General features: G+C 46.1%; 1 protein-coding gene across 3 annotated transcripts in view; it reads right to left on the minus strand.

Moving 5' to 3' along the window:
- col12a1b (collagen, type XII, alpha 1b) overlaps positions 1–24,026 on the minus strand; it is a 153,053-nt gene that overhangs the window by 126,973 nt on the left and 2,054 nt on the right. For 2 of the 3 annotated variants that reach the window (XM_056294895.1, XM_056294896.1), the window contains exons 3-13: positions 20,606–20,722; positions 17,982–18,125; positions 16,667–16,726; positions 15,153–15,416; positions 14,448–14,612; positions 12,523–12,696; positions 11,900–12,190; positions 11,140–11,742; positions 8,831–9,109; positions 8,219–8,494; positions 4,975–5,247 (exon numbers count right to left, since the gene is read on the minus strand). The exons of the other annotated variant lie outside the window; for it this stretch is intronic. In XM_056294895.1, coding sequence (XP_056150870.1) covers positions 4,975–5,247; positions 8,219–8,494; positions 8,831–9,109; positions 11,140–11,742; positions 11,900–12,190; positions 12,523–12,696; positions 14,448–14,612; positions 15,153–15,416; positions 16,667–16,726; positions 17,982–18,125; positions 20,606–20,722 — 2,646 coding nt within the window. The remainder of the gene's footprint in view (positions 1–4,974; positions 5,248–8,218; positions 8,495–8,830; positions 9,110–11,139; positions 11,743–11,899; positions 12,191–12,522; positions 12,697–14,447; positions 14,613–15,152; positions 15,417–16,666; positions 16,727–17,981; positions 18,126–20,605; positions 20,723–24,026) is intronic. 3 annotated transcript variants of the gene reach the window in all.

Consider the following 24,026-nt stretch of genomic DNA (forward strand, 5'->3'; position numbering starts at 1 on the left):
TCGGGGGTTTGGGTGGTCGACACTCTGTGTCCTGAAGCACAGACTGAACACCGAATTCCAGACAAGCCCTCACAAAGTAGAGAGAGACAGACTGACAGAGAGAAACAGAACACAGGAGGAACGGAGGGAGAGGGTGAGCCTGACAAGGAAACGAGAGAGAGAGAGAATGACGAAGAGACGAAAATACAGAATAAGAGACGGGCACAGAGAGAGGGAATGACAGAGAAACGGAAAGAGATGGACAGACAGAACGAGAGCGAGATCAGAATGACCCGGAGTTAGTTACCTGTCACTTCTAACCTTTCCAAACCCGTCACTGTAAAAATGCAATAAGACCTTTCAACTCCAGTTTAAGGACTATTTGTGAAGTGACCTGACAGCGCTGAGATCATTTCACTCATTTCAATAAATAACACTGCAAGGAAAAAAATGCTAAACAAAAAGTTGACTCCTCAGACCAGAATATTATTTGGAAGCAGTTCCCCTCATTTCAACCAAATAACTTGAAACAAATTGCACTTTCCTGAAAAACTGAATTTGTTGACACCAGGAAATTTATCCAGCAGCGCAGTGGGATCATTTTGATTTAAACTGTTACATAATGCTGGAGTCGACGACCATAACTTGGCAATGTGTTTAATTTTTTACAGTGTTCTGTTTAACTTGTCCAAGTTCCTGAAGCAGCCATGGCCGTTCTGGCTGCCTATCCCATCATCAAGCTCAGCATCACCACACGAGGTCCAGTCAGATCAGAGGACCTCACAGTATCCTCCAGCCAATAAAGACCAGGGTGTTAAAATATAGTCTACCCTTTCTGGAAACAAGTAAAAGAGGGGGGGGAAAATCCCCCAGTGGGGTCAGGGGCGGCATGGCCCAGGAGGTAGAGTGGCTCGTCTAGTAATGTGAAGGTCACTAGTTCGCTCCCCGGCTCCTCCAGAGAGCTTGTTGAATTGTCCTTGAGCAGGACACTGAACCCCTTGCATGACAGCCTCCACCATCAGTGTGTGGATGGGTGACTGGGTCGGCAGACTAGTAAAGTGCTATGTAAAGGTGAAATAGTGAACTTTCCAAATAATTAAAGGTTTTGGCAACTAGACTGTTTACAGAGAATTTTACATAATTTACTGAATGTGAAAAGTGTTGATGGATAATTCCAAATGCCATCCATCATTTAGATGAACTCAACATAAGTAATCGGATTTGTTGGCTGTTTGAGAAAACTGACTTGTATTCCTGAGAATACGGTGTGGATACACTGGAGCAGAGCGAATATCAAACGGCAAAATTTACATTTATGATTCAGAGTAGGAATGCAATTAGCCGTCTTTACTAAAATATTATCAAAACATAGCCTTTATGGTAAACATTTATTTCGCCATCTAACTTGACTAACTATGATTTGCCTACTTACATTTAAAATGCGCATTCAGTATTGCCAGCATATGCACATGTGCTTCTACTATGAATAAATTGCCTTTTTTCCCCATCTTTCTGTATTATTTAAAATACCCCTCCACTCAAAAATGTGCTTTTCTTACATTTGTGTCCCCTAAAATGTCTGGCCTTGACTATACTGGCTTGCCTCTGTGCAGTTTGTCACTAGAGCGGTGTGTTCCCATTCCTCTACTGTAGGGGGAGCTGTCTGTGCACATCCCTAAAATCTGAGATTCGAAGGTACCCTGGGCAAGCTAGATTTGGTACGTCACAAATCCAAAAGCCAATCGCTGTCTAATATGCAGCTGTAGGGTGGGTAAAGCATCCTGAAACCTCCTGCGCAGAGCGGACTTGTCAGCACAGAGAGGAGTTAGCGTTAGCATGGTGGAAGTTCTGACTACAAACATGCTAGAGTGTGCAGTTGTTGGATGTAAACTGGACCCTGGAGCTTCCTTCCACCATCTACCAAAAAATCCCACTATACTGCTGAAATGGCTGGAATTTATTTACAGACACCAGGCTCACATGCCTACAAACCTGGAGAGACTGCATATGTGCAATGCACGTTTTCAATAACCTGTGTCCAGTACCTAATGCAAAAGCCACTGGGTTTTCACAAGAAACTAGTCTTGAAGTCTGATGCTGGGCCGACTATTTATCCTGGGACTGTGACAGCGAGCCGGAGTCAGTATGGAAGTTATGTATTTCTTTTACTCAACCAACAGTCAAATGAACATATTTGTAACATGTAACCAAGGCTCAGCGTTTTCAGTTTTTACCGATGTTCACCGAAAAATACCCAGATTTTCAAAATTAATTTTCACCCGGATTTTATCTCTCCAGGGATCAAAAAGTTGTTCCTGTTCGTGTGAGGTTATGTAACAGTGTCTTCTTGTGGCGAAATTCGGCATACTGGATGGATTTGAAAAACAAAAACCTGAAAACGCTAAGCCTTGCATGTAACATATTTTGCGGTCGCCTCACAGCAAGAGGTCCTGGATTCGAGCCCCGGGGTAGTCCAACTTCGGGGGTGGTCCCGGGTCATCCTCTGTGTGGAGTTTGCATGTTCTCCCCGTGTCTGCGTGGGTTTCCTCCAGTTGCTCTGGATCCTCCCACAGTCCAAAGACATGTAGGTGTGTGTGTGTGTGTGTGTGTGTTGGCCCTGTGTGTGTTGGCCCTGTTGGCGGCCTGTCCAGGGTGTCTCCCGGCCTGCTGCCCAATGACTGCTGGGATAGACTCCAGCATCCCCGCGACCCCGAGAGCAGGGTAAGTGGTTTGGATAATGGATGGACAGTAACATATTTCCTTAGTGACTTATAAATAGCATTAACTACGTTAGCTTTTTGCTGGCTGCTGCGAGTTGCTTCGTAATAGTTAAACTGTAAACTATGGGGCGTCCGGGTAGCGTGGCGGTCTAGTCCGTTGCCTACCAACACAGGGATCGCTAGTTCAAATCCCCATGTGCCTCCGGCTTGGTCAGGTGTCCCTACAGACAGAATTGGCCGTGTCTGTGGGTGGGAAGCTGGATGTGGGTATGTGTCCTGGTCGCTGCACTAGCGCCTCCTCTGGTCAGTTGGGACACCTGTTCGGTAGGGAGGGGGAACTGTGGGGAATAGCGTGATCCTCCCACGCGCCACGTCCCCCCTGGTGAAACTCCTCACTGTCAGGTGAAAAGAAGCGGCTGGTGACTCCACATGTATGGGGAGGAGACATGTGGTAGTCTGCAGCCCTCCCCGGATCAGCAGAGGGGGGTGGAGCAGAGACCGGGACGGCTCGGAAGAGTGGGGTAATTGGCCGGGTACAATTGGGAGAAAGGTCAAAAAACTGTAAACTGTATTCAGCTAACGTTTCAATGTTCAGCCACACGAAACGATGATGGCAGCCCGAGCAGTGTTGAACGTAAACCTCTTTTCTAGTCTGGCCTTCTATCCTGACCTGATCAGTGACGGATCATGATTCACTATAGTGCAACCAAGGCTTATCACCACTGTTGGAAGTAAAACTTTTATCAAGACTTCAAATGGAGCCGTCTTAGTTGATAGTCCTGTCATTCTTGACAAACCACTGAAACGCACACGGCTGGCAGAATGTGGACACCAGAAAAGTGAGTCCGTCTCACCCGTCTGACGCGACTGTAGTTGTCTGGTTTCTAGGCTGGATGTAACAGCAGATGGTGTGTTAACGTGTGTGTTTTGATCAGTTTGACACTGACAGATGAGGTGCTGGGTGGTTCAGTAGCAGCACAGTAGCAGTGATACTGGAGCGGGGCCCCCTCCCCTCCTCCACCTCCCCAAATACTCCCTCCTTTACCACCAGGGCAAACATACAAACATTTTGACCCACCGCCAAACTATCACTTAACCCACCCTCATTTCTCTGTAGACCGCCAGAGAAATGAGTAGGAAAAAAATATTCTCTCTCTCTCTCTGATTCTCTCTCTGTCTCTCTCTCCCTCGTTGTGTTTGTTTAAGAAGCTTGTTTTATTGATCTGATGGCAGCCCAGTGCGTCCAGCCACACTCACACAGTTTATCTGACCCTCGCTCTGAGTCAAACCTCAAACGCTAGTCACTTGTCAAGCCATTTAGTCATAACATAGTTATTATAACTATGAATGTGGTAGCAGAGCAGAGTAAAGCACACAGATAAATATAATGGCTCGCACCGACTGTCTGCATTTTCCAATATTTCTACTGGTGTTTCGTAACGGCAACTGAGTGGGGGATTAACGATGTGAGAGGCCATTTTCTAAAATAGTGTTCATCTGGATTCACTTTTTATAGAAATGATAAAATGGTAAATGGACTGCATTTATACAGCACTGTTCCAGTCTACCGACCACTCGAAGTGCTTTACAGTGTACTCCTCACATCCACCCAATCACACACACATTCACACACTGATGGTGGAGGCTGCCATGCAAGGCGACAACCTGCTCATCAGGAGCAGTTAGGGGGTTCAGTGTCTCGCTCAAGGACACTTCAAGGTGATCTTTGCAGGAGCTGGGGATCAAACCAGCGAACTTCCAATTACTATATGACCCGCTCTACCTCCTGAGCCATGCCGCCCCCGGCAACAACAATACAACAAATAATTTGGCATAAAAAAGCCTAGCCTATGTAACTGCTACTACGTTCTCAGGTAGTATTAAGATATGTATTGAGTAGATTATTGTACTTTACGTTAGATTAGATGAATTCATATTATATTAGATGGGGTAAAAGAGATTAGACAAAACTTTAAATCTCCCCACAGGGAAATTGGGTATTGCAGTTACCTTAGAGTATTTTTTTTAATTCTAATTTGTTTCTATATGTAAGAGTACATTGGAATCGTGTGAATTATTGGCTTTTTGAATAATACTGTAATGACCATGGATGAATGGACTTGCTAGCCCTTGGCTAATGGGTCAGACCTTTTAGTTGACTGGTTAGCGCAGTCGACCGTGGTGCGGGCGACCCGGGTTCGCGTCCCGACTGCAGCGGATTCCTGGCTGCCCACTGAATTCGCTGCAATACAAAAGAAAATGAGTGTAAGCTAACCTTCCAGAGTGGTCCCTCGTCCGTCCAGGGCGTCTCCCATACCAGAGGCGTAGCGTGCTCGGACAGAGAGGTCGTACTCCGTCCCGGGCTGCAGGTTCTTCAGGAGAATGGCGGTGTTCTCGCCCTTCACCGCCACTTCCTTCCTGTCACCGCCTGCAGTGGGGCGGTATGCCACGCGGTACTGCAGCACACGGCCTGGAGCTGGCTCCCAGGACAGCTTCATGGAGGAGATAGTCTCGTCAGAGACCCGCAGGTCACGGGGAGACCCCCGGGCTGAGGAGGACAGGAACAGGGATGGGGGTATGTTTAGAACGGAAGTTTCCTAAGAAAGATCTTTTCTTGAATAGCACTTTAGACTACCCATAGCAGGCTGGTCTCCGTTTGTCTTGTATAACAATTTACACTTTCTATTCATCCTTCTATTCTTTATCACTTCCTTGAGTTGATGTTTTTAGTCTGAACTGTATAAGTGTTGAAGACCTCTGTAAAATCAAAGGTACAATTGCCTGTCGGCGTGAGGGATAGTACAGATGGTTGGAGACCCAAAGGTGCGTCGCATCACAAAAATATGCCTGACAAACAAACGTAGAAACCTCCCCCCTTCTTTCCTAAACAACTGAACCCGCAAACAGTCCAGTGGAGCTGCTCAGGGACCGCCTGTGTTTTCACCAGGCAGGTCCCAGTGACGAGCAGTAGAAACTGTGGTTGTACTGGTCAGCTCCCAGTGACCAACAGTAACGGACTGTGGTTGTACTGGCCAGCTCCCAGATGTGAAGCCGTTTAAGACGGTGAAGAAGTGTGTTGGTGCTGAGACAGCGGGCACGTTCAGTCAGCCCTCCATTACTAAGAAGAAAAAGAGAAAAACCACAGTGACTCATCTCTTCTGCTGCACACAGGTGTTCCACCCTTCGCCGCCACTTTGTTTAAGCTCTGATGAAGGTCATCTGGACCCAACATCTCCACACACAAAAAGGAAAACCTTCTGAATGTCATTAAAGACTGTTGTTTTCTCAACAAAGAAAACAGTCAGCGGTTGTTTTTTAGAGTTTTTTTTTTTTCTTTTTACTCAGAAGTCCTGTGTGGGCACAGCAATGCCAAACATTTTTTAGCGGCTTGTGTTAATGGTGCATTATGGGGTTTTTGTCTGGATGCAAGACCCAAGTGGAAAAACTGCAATCAAAAGGGGCACCTCATGTGAACCTCAAAGCATTGAATCAATTCATAGTTTTGAGATAAAGTCATGTCACAGTAAACACTGTAATGGGAACAATACTGCCACACAGAGAGGAGCTTTTCATCTGAGCGGCAGCTGTGTGCTTCATGTGAAGGCGGTGCAGGCCGGAGAGCGTTCTGCTGCCTCGACCCAACCAAAATATCAGCCGATGAAGAGCCGCTCATTTAATCTGCTATTGCTTCTGCAAAGTCCTGTTTGTTCCTAAACAACAGAACCCAATAGCATGAGATAGTTCCACCTGACTCAGCAGAATTCTTTTTTTTTTTTCTCTAAGAATTCAATTAATTTTTTTTTTTGGGAAAGTTACTGTTCGGTTGTGGAAAGTTCCTGGAAAGATAAGCTTTTTATCTTTTCTGCTGGGAGACGAGCAGCTGCATCGTCTGAAGAAGCTGGAACAACCGGGAGGCTCGACAGCTCAGATAACCAGGTCGAGGAACGCTGTTGCCATAGTAACACACAGTAAAACAGGAGAAACATGTGTTTGTCTCCGCCAATGTCCTCGGTGTTTTTGGCTGGAGGTCTGTAACCTTCAGTGATTTCCAGTGAAATGTTTCCCCGTCTACTCCGTCCAACAAACGGGACAGCTAACAGTCTCTGATGTAGCGAACGCAGCCTGGGGAGCCTCCAGCGTTTCTACTCCGGTCCTCTGGGATCCCAGAAGCTGTTCTGACATTCCACCAGGAACATCAGAACAGCATGGTGATACCTGGTAATTACATTGGTGTTTTGGAACAATTCAGATCCAAGAGATTATTTGAAACAGAATGAAACTGAGTCGTCATATCTGTTCGTGAGCTGCAACATCTTTACTTCCTCCACCTGCCTTATACTTTGGCATTTAGCTGAAGACAAAAACACTCGTGCTCCCTATCTGTTTTTTTCCAGGGAAATTGCTGCCCGATGGAAACCCACTCGTATTAAAAAAGCATCTATGATTTGGATATTCATGAAGAAGCTAGTCTTTTAACACACCAGAGGTGCAAACTATCAAAAATAATTCTACAGCACTGAAACTAACAATCCAGCTAAGTTTGTAGAAAGCCAGCAGTACTGGAGTCCCGCAGGAACAGAGATGAGAATCGCTGTACCAACACGCCGATCAGGACTTGATGACTTGTGCTTCATATATTCAATAATGAGGACCTTGTGGCAGACTGTCAATATATTTTGTGTAGAAAGGAGTCATGTCGGCTTGGATTCCTGGTTTGCTGCTGAACTGCTGCCTTTCTTTTTACTGCTTTCACAGCAGATCAGTCCTTTGCTCTCACTGTAAAGTTATTGTGACCATACTTTACTGTTGCATATTGTATGTTGTGTGTATAAGCTTTCATTTTTATCACTGTGCTGTTCATATGGCCAGGTCTCTAGGACAGGCGCTCTTCAGATCTGATCTGATCTGATCGAGTCCAGTCTTTCTTATCAGTGGATAAACAATGTTTTTAGTAAAGCCAGGGTCATTTTCCACTATTACTCCAGCCACAATTACTAAACACATCCAAGTGACAAGCATGATTGGACCTGACACCTTTAAAACCCATGAACCTAAAACAAACCCACGAATGCTGTCAGCTCAAAGTTCACACCCTCTCTCTGGCGGGGTCGCTAACAGGTGAAGACGGCAGCGCAGATTCAGAGTTTTTCCGTTGCATGTTTAAGATTCCAGGCCACACATCTTGAATGAAGTGGAGACTTTGGATTGTCCAAAGCTGTGAATAGTGTGTGAGTGACTGTGTGTGAGTGACTGAGTGACTGTGTGTGTGTGTGTGTGTGTGTGTGTGTGTGTGTGTGTGTGTGTGTGTGTGTGTGTGTGTGTGTGTGTGTGTGTGTGTGTGTGTGTGTGTGTGTGTGTCCTGTGACTGACGTGTGACTTCTCCAGTGTTTCTCCCTGCCTGCCATCCAGTGAAACCCAGTTTATCTGGTAGGACTTAGCAGATAATAAATTCATGGAAGTTTGAGTCTCAGTCTTCTAGTTAGTGTATAGAGGCCTGAGCTCTCTGGGGCCACACTCACCTTCTTTGGTGGTGCCATCGGTCATCATGTCTTCTCCGGGGCCAGACTGATACTCAGGGGCCACCGTCACACGGTAAGTGGTTTGGGACTGAAGCTCCTGGAGCACGATGGATGTCTCAGTGCCAGGTGTGGTGGTCTCCATCATGGGCCCGTCGCCCCTGACTGGTACATGAGACACTCGGTACCGAAGCACATTTCCTGCAGCAGGCTGCCATGACACCCGGAAGCTGTCTGTTGTTTCTTCAGATACCCTCAGGTTGCGCACTGGGCCTTTTTCTGCAAAGCATGAGACCAAGTTGGGTCATGACTTAGAGATGACACTTCACTATTAGAATGTAAAACCTTTTGTAAACCTTTCATATAATGTACATATAAACAATACATAGAATTTTAAAAGTTGAAAGTGTATATTTCCCGATTTTACGATTACGACAATTACTTAATGTACTTTTTTTTTATTGCTTTCTCTTTGTACCTTTGGTTGCTTTTTATATTGGTGATCTAGGATCTAGGAATTTAATGATGTTCCTTCTAGCCTGACTGCTGAAAAGCTACATATAAACACAAAAAGATAAGAAAGCGAAGTATACTGTTATCTTTATTCTAACTGACCTTCTAACGTGGTCTCATAGTCGGTAAGAGGAAAGCTCTCTCCTTTTTCATACTGGGCGAACACGCTGACTTCATAGCGGGTGAGTGGGGTGAGGTATGGAAGGATGGTGGTCAGGGTGTCCCCAGGTACAGACATGGCCACAGAGTGTCCATCAGTTTCCTCAGCTGGACGGAACTGGACCAAATAGGACTCAACGTTGGTGGCGTCTATTTCCCACGACACCCTGAGGCTCCTGGAGCCCACCTCAGAGAAGGTCAGGGACTTAGGAGGCAGCAATCCTGGAGGAGGCGGGAAGTAAATAAAAATTAAAAGCCTGTTTTGGTCAAGAAAAAAAAACATACATCCTACCGTGTACAATCTCTGAGCGCTTAACGGGACTTTGACGTGGCTGTGCTCCTACATTCCTTCACATTCAGACACTGGCATCAGTCTTGCCAAGGTCCAGAGGGAATATGTGGATCCCAGTTGGCATTCATAAAACCATATTTTGTGTTTAAATTGTGGCAGGATACTGTAATTTCAAATGGAGGAAAAACAGAATTCGACTATTTTCCAGAGTCTCCAGCCAAAAAAATAAAGAAAGTGAAACGACTATCCGCAGATTTCATTTTGAAGCTAATAGTATGACAGTGAAGTCATGCATCCCCGGGGTGAGAGGGCTTGGCAGGAGGAATGGGGAGGAGTGCACATTCTGCAGAACGGCAGGCGGCTCTATGAAGTACCAGACGGCTGTCTACTGTGTGTGTTGTGTTGAGTCCCCAGACAACTTATCTGACAACTATATCTCAAATAATTTAATGTTTCAAGTGGTCTAAACGCCCCACTCGGGGAGCTCTTTGAGCCGCTGTGATGGAAGGCAGCAGCAACTAGTCCTTATTCCAGCTCCTGTGTACTTCCTGTTTGTTGACAGTAAATGATTATAACATAAGGATTATATAATCTGCAGACAAAGCTTGCATGAGTCACACATAACACTGACAGATCGAGATACCTCTTCTGGCGATGTAATGGAGAGTGACTAATATTGGGGATTGTGTTTTGTCTGACCTGGGTCATCATACTATTAGTAAGTAACTTGGTGTTTGTTTCAGATGATTGGCATTGCTAACGAGCTCAATACAATGAACGCCAACAGGTTTAAAAAAAACACCAACAGATCATTTTGTTTACTGCTCGGTGACTGGCGGCATATCGAGCACTCTGAATGCCCTGATGTGGTAAGAAGAGCTCCACCCGTCTGTTTCTCTACAGTTACAACAAATTCTACAAAATATTTCCAACTACTATTTGACCCAGTTTGGATATTTCCACATGCGGGACCTTGGTCTTCCCCAGAGACTTCAGACAGTGCACATGTGTGTAGCATATTGTGAAAAAAAAAAAAGAAAAAAAGTTCAGCTTACGAAGACAGCTTTGGAAAAGTGACATGAATGTAATTGTATGCATATGTACAGCTATCCGTCTCGACAGTGAAGTGCCAGGGATTTTTCTGAGACGGTAAAAGAGCCATAACAAATCTTGCTTATCATAAAATGTTGATCATAACAAATTATATATATAATATATGTGTGTGTGTCAACCCAACAATGTAAAGACTGTAGAATCTAAACACTATAGAAATTCATCAACGTCTGGTTCACAGTGGGAGAAGACGCTCCCTAGCCATTGACTGTGAGTGATGCCTTACAGTCTAGCCCACCACAAAATTTGTACTTTTAGGGGAGCTAAAATGTGGATTATAATACAGTGAACAGTGGCTGGTGGGTTGGACGAGTACCAGCTCAAAATAAATAGCTCGGAATGCTTGGAGATCAGGAAAAATCTGCGTCAAACCAATGCGCATTCAAATCCAGTCAAATGCCCTGCAGAGGGGCTCTGGTCAGAAGGGTACAGAACTGATTCAACAGGTATCAGAGTTGATTCTTGGGGCGTGACTTGAGCCTGGGAGGTTTCTATGTGTGTCTTTAAACAAGGGACTTTGTTCATTTGCTGGAGTAAAGAACAGAATCTTTTGTTGGGAGATTTATGAACAGTAGCCATAAACAAATACACAGAATGTATTTCCACTCCAGTGTTTAGTTCTCTAGTGTCCCTGTCCTCCTTTATGAGCTGAGGCTAAGCCAGCTTGCACCAACCACTAGCAACACCAAACAGCCAATGCTAGCCATGAGAATGTAATGTAGCAAACTAAATCAACATTTGATGCAAAGAATTGACCCACCAATCACACACCTGTTGGTAGATCAAAAACCTTAACTAAGGAAAAACACTGCCATCAGCATACATGACTTTCAGCAACTTTACTCACGTCTCTTGTTGATATTTCGGAGTTCCTGCTCGATCCGCAGGCAGATGGACTGTGTGAGCTCTGTGGATATCCTCTGGAAGGCATCAAAGTCCTCAACAGTATAAACGTGAGTCTCCACAGGTGTGTTGGCGATGTTCTCCAGCTCAGATCGGACAGCATCCTTCACTCCTACAGCGAAGATCTCCACGTCAGCGTTCCTCAGCTTGTCGGCTGGGTCCTTGAAGGCATCAGAGGACTTTCCATCGGTGATAAGAATGGTGACACGAGGAACATTGGTGCGAGCACCTCTGGTTGGCAGGAAAATCTTCTCCCTCACATAGGTCATGGCCTTGCCTGTATTAGTGGAGCCTCCTCGGTAAGGGAATGTTCTGACAGCTTTGACCACAGCATCCAGGTCATGGTGGGTGTTCAGGTAAAACTCAGTGTGAGTTTCTCTGCTGTATTGGACTAAGCTGATCTGAACTTTGTTTGGACCAATGTCAAATGTGTTCACCAGCACCTCCAGGAATGCCCTTACTTTGGCAAAGTTGGCCAGGCCAATACTGTATGAACCATCAACCAAGAGAACGACATCGGCTTGCACGTCCACACCCAGAGAACATTCTAGAATGGGTTAGTAAAAACAATTATTTAAAAAAAATGCATCAGTATCACTGATTATATCTTGCTTTGAAAGCTCCCATTGTTAGCTAGTGTATGGATATAACACATAAAAACATAATAGGGTTGAAAGAAAATGTAAATTATATTTTTAACTCACCCAAGGATACTTTGACTGGCTCAGTCTTCTGCATGACTTCGACTGGCTCACTGGGTGTAAGGCCCTTGAGGGCAAACAGTCTGATCTGGTACACTGTATCAGGTGTCAGGTCTCTGACAATCACCGAGGACTGAGTAGGGCCCACATACAACTCCTGGTGTTTGCTGCCAGTCATCATAGGCACCATCTTCAGCTTGTATCCTGAAATGTCCCCAATGGAGGCATCCCACTTGACATGCATGGTCTTTGAGGACATTTCGTCGATTCTGAGGTTGGTAGCGGGCTCAACAACTAGCAAAATGAAAGTCAGAATCAGAATTACTTGAGTTGCCAAGTGCAATAAAGCTACAGAAATGTGTTGTGTTTGTGGCATTGGTGCAGATGCATATCAAAACCCGAAAAAGTCACATGTTACATACTGGCATGTTACCCGAGGGAATAGGAGCCCACATACCACGACACAGGAAAATGCAAGTTAGAGGAAAGAAGTGGCAAAGAGTGGAATTTATCAAGGATAGTTCTTTGACATATGCTCATTTCGAGAATTGAGTCAGTATCATTAAATCAGACATATTATTTCTAGAATAAGATTATTTGGCAAAAGTCACTGGAGGGAATCTAACCTTCTTCTCCACTGATGAGTGTGGTGAGCTGATCATCAATGCCTGCACACACGGCGGTAATGAGCTCCTTCTGAACGTTCTTGATCTCGTCAAAGTCAGCGACATTATAGACATGATCTCTGTAAGGGGTGGAGGCCATTTGCTTCATCTCCTCTTTGTCTGCTTCTTTGATCCCTACATTGGACAAAGAGCAGAAGAATCAACGTGGTGTTAACAGTGTACAGCCCCTCATGAACATGGGGAAATGGTTCATAAGACTATCTCCGTTCTGATGCCCTGCCAGATTTGGGACGATTAACTCATTCTGAGTTTAGAAACATCAAAAAGCTCACAGCAGTGCTTGTAAAGTCAGTGGCCACAACACCAGACAATTGCAAGTGACGGCGTGAAGCAGAGTATTTCCCCGGGCCTGAGAGCTGCTAACACTGGTAAAACAAGCAATCTATCAAGTATTGAAGAAAAACATTTCCACATTTCACGTCAAAGGTCCCCTAGCTGGATTCAACAACCAAAAGTTAGGTCTCAAGTTGTGCTTTACTTTGGAAAGTATGACAATATGGGTAGCAAATATGACGTTGAATTGGTTCTAGTTGTGTTTTACAGTCCTATAGAAATCTTTGACACATTGACAGTGCTGCTAAGCGGTTTCTCTGGAAGTTTATGTACCGCTGAATATCTGTCACTTTTCAGACTTCTCAGATCAGTCAAATGGAAAAAGAAAGTGTTCCTAATGTAGGTTTTACAGTCCTACGGCTGTTCCTGACTTGTTGGCATGGGGCGTCTAGTCTCTTACATGGTGCAAAGCTTTGCCTTGAAAAAAAGGTGTACACTCCACCATGTTAAAGAGAATATATGGCTTTTCCTACAACACATCTCCTCTCTCAGGAAGCCAGGGACACTTTATGTACTACTGAAGTAGTTTCAATCAATAATCTGACTTACTCTGCTAGGAAGAAGAACTGTTATCATTATTCACCCACCAAACCACAACAGCAGAATACTGTTCCTACACACTAAAACACACGTTATGGAAAGGATGACGGTCAAGCCTCAGTATAAACACACGTTAACTTCCCATCACCGAGGAATTTAACCTCATTTTACTGCTACACACACACACACACACACACACACACATCTCTCTTGATAACCACTATGTGCTTCAAAAGCACATGTAAAATGTAACTCAGACAAGACACACACAATTTGATCGTCATTTAAAAACCAGATGGTGGACATGAATTCAGAGGGAATAGAATACTATGACTTCAGACCATGGACACACAGGGCCATGACACCGCTTGTGGAGAAGAGTCACATGACACCAACTGAAGGCAGTGAATGGTCGTTTGATTGACGGCTCGAAATAGACAGATGAATAGACATTATTGTCCGATTGAAAGATTGACGGAATGGAGTGATTCACTGATGGAGAGCAGGTTAGTTAATGGAATCACTCCCCCCCTCTTTTTCTCCCCAATTGTATCCAGCCAATTACCCCACTCTTCCAAGCCGTCCCGGTCACTGCTCCACCCCCTCTGCCAATCTAGGGAGGGTGGAGTCACCAGCTGCTTCTTTTCACCTGACAGTAAGGCATTTCACCAGGGGGACGTAGTGCGTGGGAGGATCACGCTACCCCCCCCCCCCGAACAGGCGCCCCGACTGACCAGAGGAGGTACTACTGCAGCGACCAGGACACATACCTACGCCTGGCTTCCCACCCGCAGACACGGCTGTAGGGACGCCTGACCAAGCCGGAGGTAACACGGGGATTTGAACCAGCGATCCCCATATTGGTAGGCAACAGAATAGACCACCATGCTGCCCATGACTTTCTTTTCTAAACGAGGAGAGGGAAGTCTTCCTGATTCAACTTGAGTTATGACAGCTTCATTAAAACTGTAATGAAGCCTCCGGCCACTTACCCAAGACGAAGATCTCCACCCCCATATTCTTGAGTTTGTTGGCATAACTCTGTACAGAGTCTTCAGACTTGCTGTCTGTGATGAGCATGACTACTTTGGGAAAGGCGTATCTGGAACCTGCAGCCTCTGTGAAAGTGTTCTTCATAAGGTAGTCCAGAGCGTCACCTACGGCAGAGTGAGTGACAGGTACAATCACCTGGTTAACTTAGTTAAATATAAATGTGCATAGGTATTTCATGTCTCTCATTTCAGTCACTAGCAAACAAAGAAAAGCTCACAAGACGTCAAAGAACCTGGGCTGTCAATGTTCCCCAAATGTTCCCCGCTTTGACTCACTATGTAAATACACTTGAGGTTCCTCTCTATGTGCTTACTTTTACAGACTCCTGTTTAACATGTAGCCTACATACATCCACACTCCAGAGACATTGTCATTCAAATATTTATCTATTGTGCTGTTTTGTCCCTTGAACCTACCATATTTTACAATTGTTTTCTTATCATGGTCACGAATAAAGTGAATTTTGTTCTTTTTCTTTCTGTCACTCTGGATAAGGGCATCAAATGGATGTAAAAATGATAAAGTGTGTGGGGATGGGCCTCTGAAAGGGTCTTCAGACCAACTTCATCTTAGTTTCGTTGTAGGAGAGGATAAGAAGTCAAACAGAAGTTGAGATGGTCCTGACACAGGGCAGCTGTGAGTACCTGTCTTGGTGTTGCCTCCTTTGTAGGGCAGACTGCTGATGGCCCTAAGAACCTCCCCCCGCGTCAGGTGCTGGTTCAGGTTGAATTCGGTCCTGGTGTCGGTGCTGTACTGGACCACACCTACCCGGGTCTTGTCCTCGCCAATCTGGAAGGCGCCCGCCATGGCGGAGATGAAGCTGCGGATGTGTTTGAAGTTGTTTCTCCCCACGCTCCACGAGCCGTCCACCAGAAACACCACATCACCAATGGTGCTGACAGAACATTCTAGACAGAAATAAATAAAGGGTTGAGGAGGAATTGGAGGGTACAAGAACACAGAGAAGAAGAAGCAAAATCTAACTGGACAGAATTTTAGGGGGAAAAAACGAAAACGATTTGACCTGAACACAGTTTCTGAAGAGACCCTGACTTGTTTCCACGGTCTTACTAGTCCCCGAAGCAAAATCGTTGACCAAATAAAGCAGCATGAAGTGTGCAGTCGGGTGTCTTTACAAGGGGTGTGGTAGAATCTGTCTCTCTTGGCAGGTTTTAGTCCAGAATCTTTTCTATTTATGCTTTTGCAAAATGCATAACAATGCCTGAGGGGCTGCCCCCCCTTTGCACTGGAAGACTGCTTGCTACCATGGAAATACCCTTTCATTTACCTCCTTTCAAGGAGGTAAATGAAAGGGTAAATCCTGATGGACACCAGTAGAAATGAATGTACTTTGTGTTACTGATATTTGGAGCCTATTCGCAGTAATACCACGTTCAGGTCTTGGCACATGGTAAAACCTTTCAGCACTGATTTATCAGAGATTATCGATTGACAAGTCTTAAAAATGGAGATCAATACATATAAAAAGCACTGCTTTTCATACCAACTCTTTTTTTGAAACGCTACGCACTAATAATCACCTGTCTCGCAGCGACAGTGTGTACGGTCCCAAAAATCCCACTTTTGAAATGGGTCTACTGACAGACAGAAAACCTGTACTTCCTTCTGTCTCTCTGTGCATGGATTTGGTTGTAGGCTTTTTTTTCAGCAACATTTCGATGTGGTTTGTGAAGCGAGGGAGGACCTCAGTGCAGGGAGGTCCTGTGTGTAACCGGGGCAGGAAACAGTGCTCCTGTAAATCAGGATCTGTAATGGTTTCCACCTCTCTCAGCACACGAGGGAAGGGCTGCTGTCAGCTCCACAGGACACAGCTGTTCCTCCTCCGATGAAGACCCCCACACAGACCTAGACCACTCCCTTCTGACTGGCATGACTGACGGACTGACGTCATGAGTGGAAACAAACCAAGCTCATGACCAAATACTTCTGAGATTTATGTGACCCAATTCTGATTTTCACTATACAATGGGATATTGTATGTGGAATCCCTCCCCTTACTGTTGACCTCACATCAATGAGAATTCTGGGAGCAATGACAGCATCAGTGTTTTGACCACTTCTCCCTTGAAAAAGACACATTTCATCTCAGGATTATTTGGTTGAAGAAAGGTAAGAACTGTGAAAGATGTTGACTTACTGACTGAATCTGTAGGCTTTGGTTTTCTGGACGGTCCTCCACCGATTCCATCAGACTGGACTGGAAGACAAGTAGCCACGTGGTTAGTTAGACAGCACAGAGGTCACAGAGGACGGGGAGAGACTGTCCAGCCAATGCCAGGGTCAGCTACTCCATCCTGCTAATTAGCACTTAACCATGGACAAGTAAATAAAATTAACTTGTGTAATTACTGGTGAAAGAAATAATAAAGTTTGAGAAGTTTATAACCCAAAGTGTATCTATCCATGCTGGGGGGGGGGGTATAAGTTGAATTCTGCCCATAGATGACTGAGCTACTTGCTAGCATGTAGCATTTATCTGCATTACAATTACTTGAAAAAACTAACTTGATATTTTTGATTACAAATGATGATCATAACCTTGAAACAAAGCTCTTTTCTACGTCAGCTTTATGGTTTCATGTTGGCTGTTTGCTGTGCAACAAAGTCCCCTTTATGGACACAATGAGCAAGATCATATTTCCCACACTGCACCCTGATGGATTGATGTAATGATTTCCGTCAGTTTCAGCAGGGATCTCCAGAGTTTAGACACTTACGTTTGTAAAATCAACCCTGGTGCCAAGTGGACCGCCGTACCTCCAACCACGCAAATCACACGAGAGCATCCATCACTGCTGCAATCTTGATTCAAGACAATGATGCATTGTTTGCCTTTTACATAATATTCTCCAGGGAAGGAACTTGGTATCTTGACGATCCATCCATTATCCAAACCGCTTATCCTTACTCAGGGTTGCGGGGATGCTGGAGCCTATCCCAGCAGTCACTGGGCGGCAGATGGGGAGACACCCTGGACAGGCCGCTAGACCATCACAGGGCCCACACTCACACCCACACCCACACCCACACACACACTCTTTGGACTGTGGGAGGAAACCGGAGCACCCGGAAGAAACCCACGCAGACACGGGGAGAATATGCAAACTCCACTCAGAGGACGACCCCTAAGGTTGGACTACCCTGGGGCTCGAACCCAGGACCTTCTAGCTGTGAAGCGACCATGCTAACCACTGCGCCATCATGGCGCCCCGTATCTTGACCAATTCATCACAAATTCACTAATCCCTTCAATTATCTTACCAGCTAACCATGTCTTCAAAATGGAGAATGAACTCCTAATAATGACTTGTGAAGTGGACGACCTTACCAGCCCCAAGCTGACCATAACCCAGCATTTGCCTGATACCAGATTCCCAACCAGCTCTCTGCTAACTGATGAAATACAGGAAGATAAAACCAAAGGGAGAAGTGGAGAAGATTTGTTGACTCACGTGTGATCTGGCCTGAGACAGGGAGACTCTCCTCAGCTCCAGCATACGTGGATATCGTCACCACATAATCCACATCTGGGCTCAGCTCTGAGATGGACGTCTTAGTGGCGGAAGCAGGCAGCGTAAAATCTTTAGTTGGTTCCTCTACAAGAATGAGGAGAGGTGGAGGGAAGCCATTAGGAAAACCTCTGTATTAGTTCACTCCTACAAATTCAGAGTAAGGTCATGCTTTGGCATTTGCAGAGGCCTCGTCCTAGTCTATTAACCTGTGCATTGACCCGCGGCAAAATACTGAAAGTGAACAGTATTTTTCTGTTTCATACTTTATTAGTTCTGTAAAAATCCTGGCAGGATGGCCAAGTAGTTAGTGAGGTCCTCCCCCTAAACCAGAGGCTTTTCAGAGGGCCTGGCTTCATTCCTGCATAAGTATATGCCTGTCAAGTAACCTGAAGAGAAGCACTTCACACTTCTCAGGTTGGTTAACCCCTTCAGCACCACATGATCTAGTGGACCCTGCTCCCCAACCGGAGGCTGGAAGGCCGGTGCTGACTAAGTAGGTTAAAACAAATCTCCCTAATACGTGATGAATCAGATAGCTTGACTACCATCAGAGGTGTACCAACACAGATTAAGTAAAAAACAAAACAACCCATGAATGTAATAAACTAATAGTGAAACATCTAAAACAAAATGTTGACGCATGCTCAATAATTCAGGTAAGAAAATCAAAGAAGGGTGAATGGGTTCATCTGGACTGGAGAGGTCACTTTGTTGAGTGATGAAACGTGTCTGTCAATAAACGTTGTGTCCAGATGAATTGATTCAACCTTCTTGGATCTAAAACAAAGGTTCATTAGATGGGAGTAGGCTGCTGTAAATGTTCTGCAGAGAAATGACAGGTGAGAGAACGAAGATGTAACTCAACCAATAGACCATTCGTTCTAGAACGACCGGGATTTCACTCCTACCTAAAACGACCATGGGCGGTCAAAATGACGGCCAGTTTTTAAACTCTGTATTCTGTCAAGATAAATACCCAGTTGAAACGTTAATGCATTGCATACGTCAGTATGTCTGTTAGGAGACGACTGACACCAACATTAACGTTTTAACTACTATTTTTTAAACAGTTTAAACTTCAGAGAGACGTGGTCGAACTTGAATAGCAAAATTGAAAAAGTAAAAATATGACCTGGAAAGCCACACGGAAAAGGCATACAGGCGCCACACTGGGAAACTTTCGGCACCTATTGCTAATCAAAAAGACCGCCCGCGGGTTTTAAACTCTATATTCGGCCAAGATAAACACCCAGTTGAGATATTAATGCACTGCGTATGTTAGTGTGTCTGTTATGAAACTAACTGACACCAAAGTTAACATTTTAACGACTCTAATACTATTTGTCAAACCGTTTAAAATGGCGGCTGTCCAGCGCCCGTCGATACTGCGGCGCCTCGGCGGTGGTCATGGCGCGTCGACATCGTCACACGTCAAGCTCAGACTATGTCTGTGCACTAGAGGGCGCTGGTGTGTTTCTAGGACGGAGCGATGAACGTCGCGAAGGAAATGACGTAGCCAACATACGTCATAAATACTGACGTGACGCGCACAATGACGCACAGATCACGCGCCGTCATTTTGATCGCTCATGGTCGTTTTAGGTAGCGCATATGGTAACTTTTGTAAACTACTAATAAGACACGTTAGCCCCTACCTAACGGGTCTGACTCGTTAGCCCCTAGCTGACGGGTCTGACTCGTTAGCTAGGGGCTACTAATAAGACACGTTAGCCCCTAGCTAACGAGTCAGACCCGTTAGCCAGGGGGTACTAATAAGACCCGCTAGTAGTGTGTCTGACCCTTTAGCCGAGCAGTTAGTGACGTCGCCTTGTGGCGCAGTACACCTCGGATCGAATCCCGCACCGGGCAAGAAAATAACCGGTTACGCTTTTTTTCTGCAATTGATCTAAAACTCGTTGTAATGCAAATATGCGCTATTTTAGGGGCATTCAGGGAGCGGCGGGTCTGTGTCTCTCTCTCTCTTTTTTTTTTTTTTACAAAGTTATTAAACTTTGAAAACCTAAAAGCGTCAAAATGACCGCCTTGGTCGTTCTAGTGTTTAAACTTGTTCTTTGGTTGCGCGTTTCCAATTCCTTGCCATACGACAGTCAGTGGCGGATCTAGAGTTTTTTTTCCTGGGGTGGCAAAAGGGTGGCAAGACTGTGTCCCAGAGGTGGCAGCTGCCACCCCTTGCCACCCTGTAGATCCGCCCCTGTGAGGGAGAGGGGGGATTCTAAATCGGCGACTTCTGTTTGAGATGAGTTTGATGCGGGTCTCATTGACCTTCACCATGCATGTACATAAAATATACTTTAAAAACATATTATCTGATTTATAAATGGGGTGGCAAGACTGTGTCCCAGAGGTGGCAGCTGCCACCCCTGTTGCCACCCTGTAGATCCGCCCCTGACAACGGTACAGGACCAAGTATTTGTCTGCAGAACTCTGCGTGTGACGGCGTGCGCTGTGTGCAGCTGCCAGCGAGAGTGTGTTTGCTGCGTGTTAACAACACTTGTAATGTTTCAGGCGAGTCACGACTTGCGGCTCGTAGAGACGGTACCCACCTGTGTCAGAGGTCACTCGTATTCTGTAGCCCTCTATCCTAGAGTTGGGCCGCGTCCATATCATTTGCACTGAGTGTTCATTTAAAATCTTAAATCTCAAATCTGAAGGTGGGTCAACTGTGGAAGTGAAAAGTTGATAAAGTTATTCCCGCACCGTCTGAGCACAAATGTATTGCATTGTAATGAGGAAGCAGTAAAGTGTTCCCAACAGTCAACACTTCCAGGGTGAAGTAACACAGTTCACTGTTGGGCCAAACATGACGACGAGACAATAAACACAACAAAGTAACAGATGGGAGCCGCCATTTTGGAGAGAAAAATGACATGTGTTTGAGCGGTGCAACCGTATCCAGCCAGGGGCCACAGTCAACGACTCAAGCAACACAGTGGGCAGACCACGGTGTGGTCCTGCCCCAGGACAGAACATTCTAGAACAACAAGGGAAAACGGGGTGAGAAACAGCCAGACACCAGAAACCCCCACCTGCTCCACCGGCCACTGACGGGTACCGAACCGGCGTTTGGAGAAGCTGGGTTTGTTCAGATGGAACCAGCGTGCGCGGTGGAAGAGGTGGACGCGGCCGGTGGCGTTTCCCACCCCGGACACAGAACGACACAACATGGACCAGCTGACACGCAGAAGGCTGTCCATGACCGCAATCCAACCCAGGACGTTGAATTGACACAAACAGGACACATTTCAGACAACCTCAGGGCGCTCACTGCACAATGGAGGAAGGCCTGATTGGAGGAATTTCAACTGTGTGACGACTGCTGCAGCCGTCCAACGCAAACCTCGTAAAAGAGTACACAACGTCATTGAAAACATGTGTACATCTTTCTTTCTTTTTTAGAGCACTCTCCGAGATTTGCAGCAAGAGTTAGTATTACTTTAGTCCGGCTAATAATAAGTATGAGGCCCTGTTGAAATGTGCCTGGGGTCTTTCCATTCGGGTCCAACTAGAAGCAGGTCCAACAAACCGCTTCAGGGTTCCTGCCCGGCAACTTAGAAGAACCGAAGGTGCACATCATGTGAGCAAACGACACAGTACAGGTGAAGGCAAATAAAATAGAGTTCCACACGTGACCGTTCACATTAAGGATCATGCAAATGTACATGAAAAGTTGTTTGCAACAACTTCTGGCACTGGACAAAAGTTTCCATGTACACGACGGACCACATTAGAAAATATTTTAAAATGATATTCTTCAGTGGGAGAGGGGGCGTAAGACTACCATATGACTATCTAGCTGTCCGCTGGATTGGGATCTGCTGAAGGTCACAAGGTGAGACACATTAGTTAGAAGATGACCTCGAAACGGGTGGATAAACTAATATAATCTACCCTCCGACATGCCGTCGTCGTGTGCTGCTTTGCGAAATTACACAAAGCACTTCAACGGCGGCTTTTTAAGCATCTGTGCTAGTTCCAGAAAGGTGTCACGACTCATCGCGGCCTCTAGGCGCCGTGCAGGGAGGACCTCGGGGCACGTCAGTGCGTGAGTCTGCGGATGAAGAATATCATTATGAAATATTTTGTGAAGCTCTGCCTCAGGACCTGAGCAGAGCTTGACGGGAATGTTTCAGGACAGCAAAGATGAAGAACCACCAACCTGCCGAATCAACTCAAGGCTCTCGTCCGCTCCTTCTCGCTTTCCGAGCCGGCCAACCACACTTTCATCAAATACAAGCGCTTTAACGGAGAGGGGCGCGTACGCACACGCTCGTACGCACGCACACGCACACACACATGGAGAGACAGACACACACACGCACATAAATGCGCACACACACACACACACACACGCATACACAATGACACTCATGTGCACGAGGGCTTGCTTTAGTCAACACGTTGTCCCCTCTGTGACCGACACATCCGTATGTGTGTGTCATGACGACACGTCTTCTTCGTGTGTGTGTGTGTGTGTGTGTGTGTACTGTGCAGTGCTTGATGTGTTGTGTTATATGTGCCACTGCAGTACTGCACAGTGTGTGGTTTACCTGGTTATACTTGCTGGTTTGTTACCATTACTTCGGCACTTCCTCTGTGAGGACCATAGAAACTACCCCTCTGTGAATCTGCCTCGGCAGAGCTGAAATGCTCGTGTGCGGCCGGGCTCTCGTGTACACAAAGCACACAGGTGTGAACCCGGTCACACAAGCAACGCCACACTGACGACACACGGCGACGCCTCGCACCGATTTGGTGTAGCAGCAAGCTGCCTAAACGCTCATGGTTTATAACAGGGGGTCCGTTATGGGTGGGCTCCGGTGTTTCAAGACGGTCAGACCTTCTAATCTAACCCCCGGTCAAACCTTCGTTGGTGGTTCTCAATCAGGTCCTCAGATACCCAGCGGTCCTGCTGGGTTTCTATTCCAGCAGGTAGTACGTTAACCCAGTTGTTCAGGTGCTAAACCTCCTGCCTGGAGGCTGAACAAGTGGAACCACTGGAGAATCTAATGACCAAGCTGGCGGAACAGAAAACCAGCGGCGGTGGTGGCGTCCGAGGACCTGACTGAGAACTCTGGTCAAACGATTCCAGACGGCGGTCTTAGGTCCGATGACCGTGCTGTGCTGTGATGTGCTGCCCTGTCAGAAAGCAGACGGCGCTCTGGTGTCTCACACCGAAGGAGGTCATCCCTTCCTCCGAGGAGAGAGAGGGCAGGCCTCCGCCGGTGCCCCGACAGCTTGCTTTCCCCCCCCCCCCGACTTTATTCTCAGATCTTTGTTTTGAGAAAACCTCCCGAGAGAAGCAGATTTTCTCCGTCTAACCTCGAAAACCTCTGGAAAAATGACGTGAAACTCATATTTTTGGCTTTCCGTTCCGTCAGGAAACTTGGCCAGCGGTCAACTTGTCTTCTTTTAATCGACGCTGGTGAAATGTGAGACGCACTTCTGCAGATTCCTCGCATGTCGCGAGGCGGCGGCGGCGGCGGCGGCGGCGGCGGCGGCTGAGCACGCGCCCCTCCTGGCGTTACGGACGGAGTGAAAGGCTCGGAGAAGAAACGCGGCCGTGGAGGAGCTTCCGCCTGTCTCCGGCTCTGACCCCTCGAGGTCAGGGCCGCTTAAAGGAATGCGCTCTCTAAAAAAGGACAAAACAAGTCTCAGAATGCCTGGAAAAACAAAAAAACAGCACATGAAATATCTGGCAGACAGTCAGTCAGCGGTTCACTGATGACTCAACATTCAGAAACCATCGTCCACTCGTCTCTGATCAGAAGTCCAGTTATCTGTTTCACAACAAGAATCATGGAACGAAGACGTCAAATCCACACATTGTTCATTATGGGATGCTTTTTTATTGACATGGCCTACAGTAATCATTGCAGGCTGTAATTACACAACAGCAGCAGTAGGGCTAACGAAGAAAATGAGATGTCAGATGTGTTGGATTAAAGTGAGAGAGCGGGAGATGGA

This window comes from Lampris incognitus, chromosome 15 (assembly GCF_029633865.1).
Source record: "Lampris incognitus isolate fLamInc1 chromosome 15, fLamInc1.hap2, whole genome shotgun sequence".
Classification (NCBI taxonomy): Eukaryota; Metazoa; Chordata; class Actinopteri; order Lampriformes; family Lampridae; genus Lampris; species Lampris incognitus.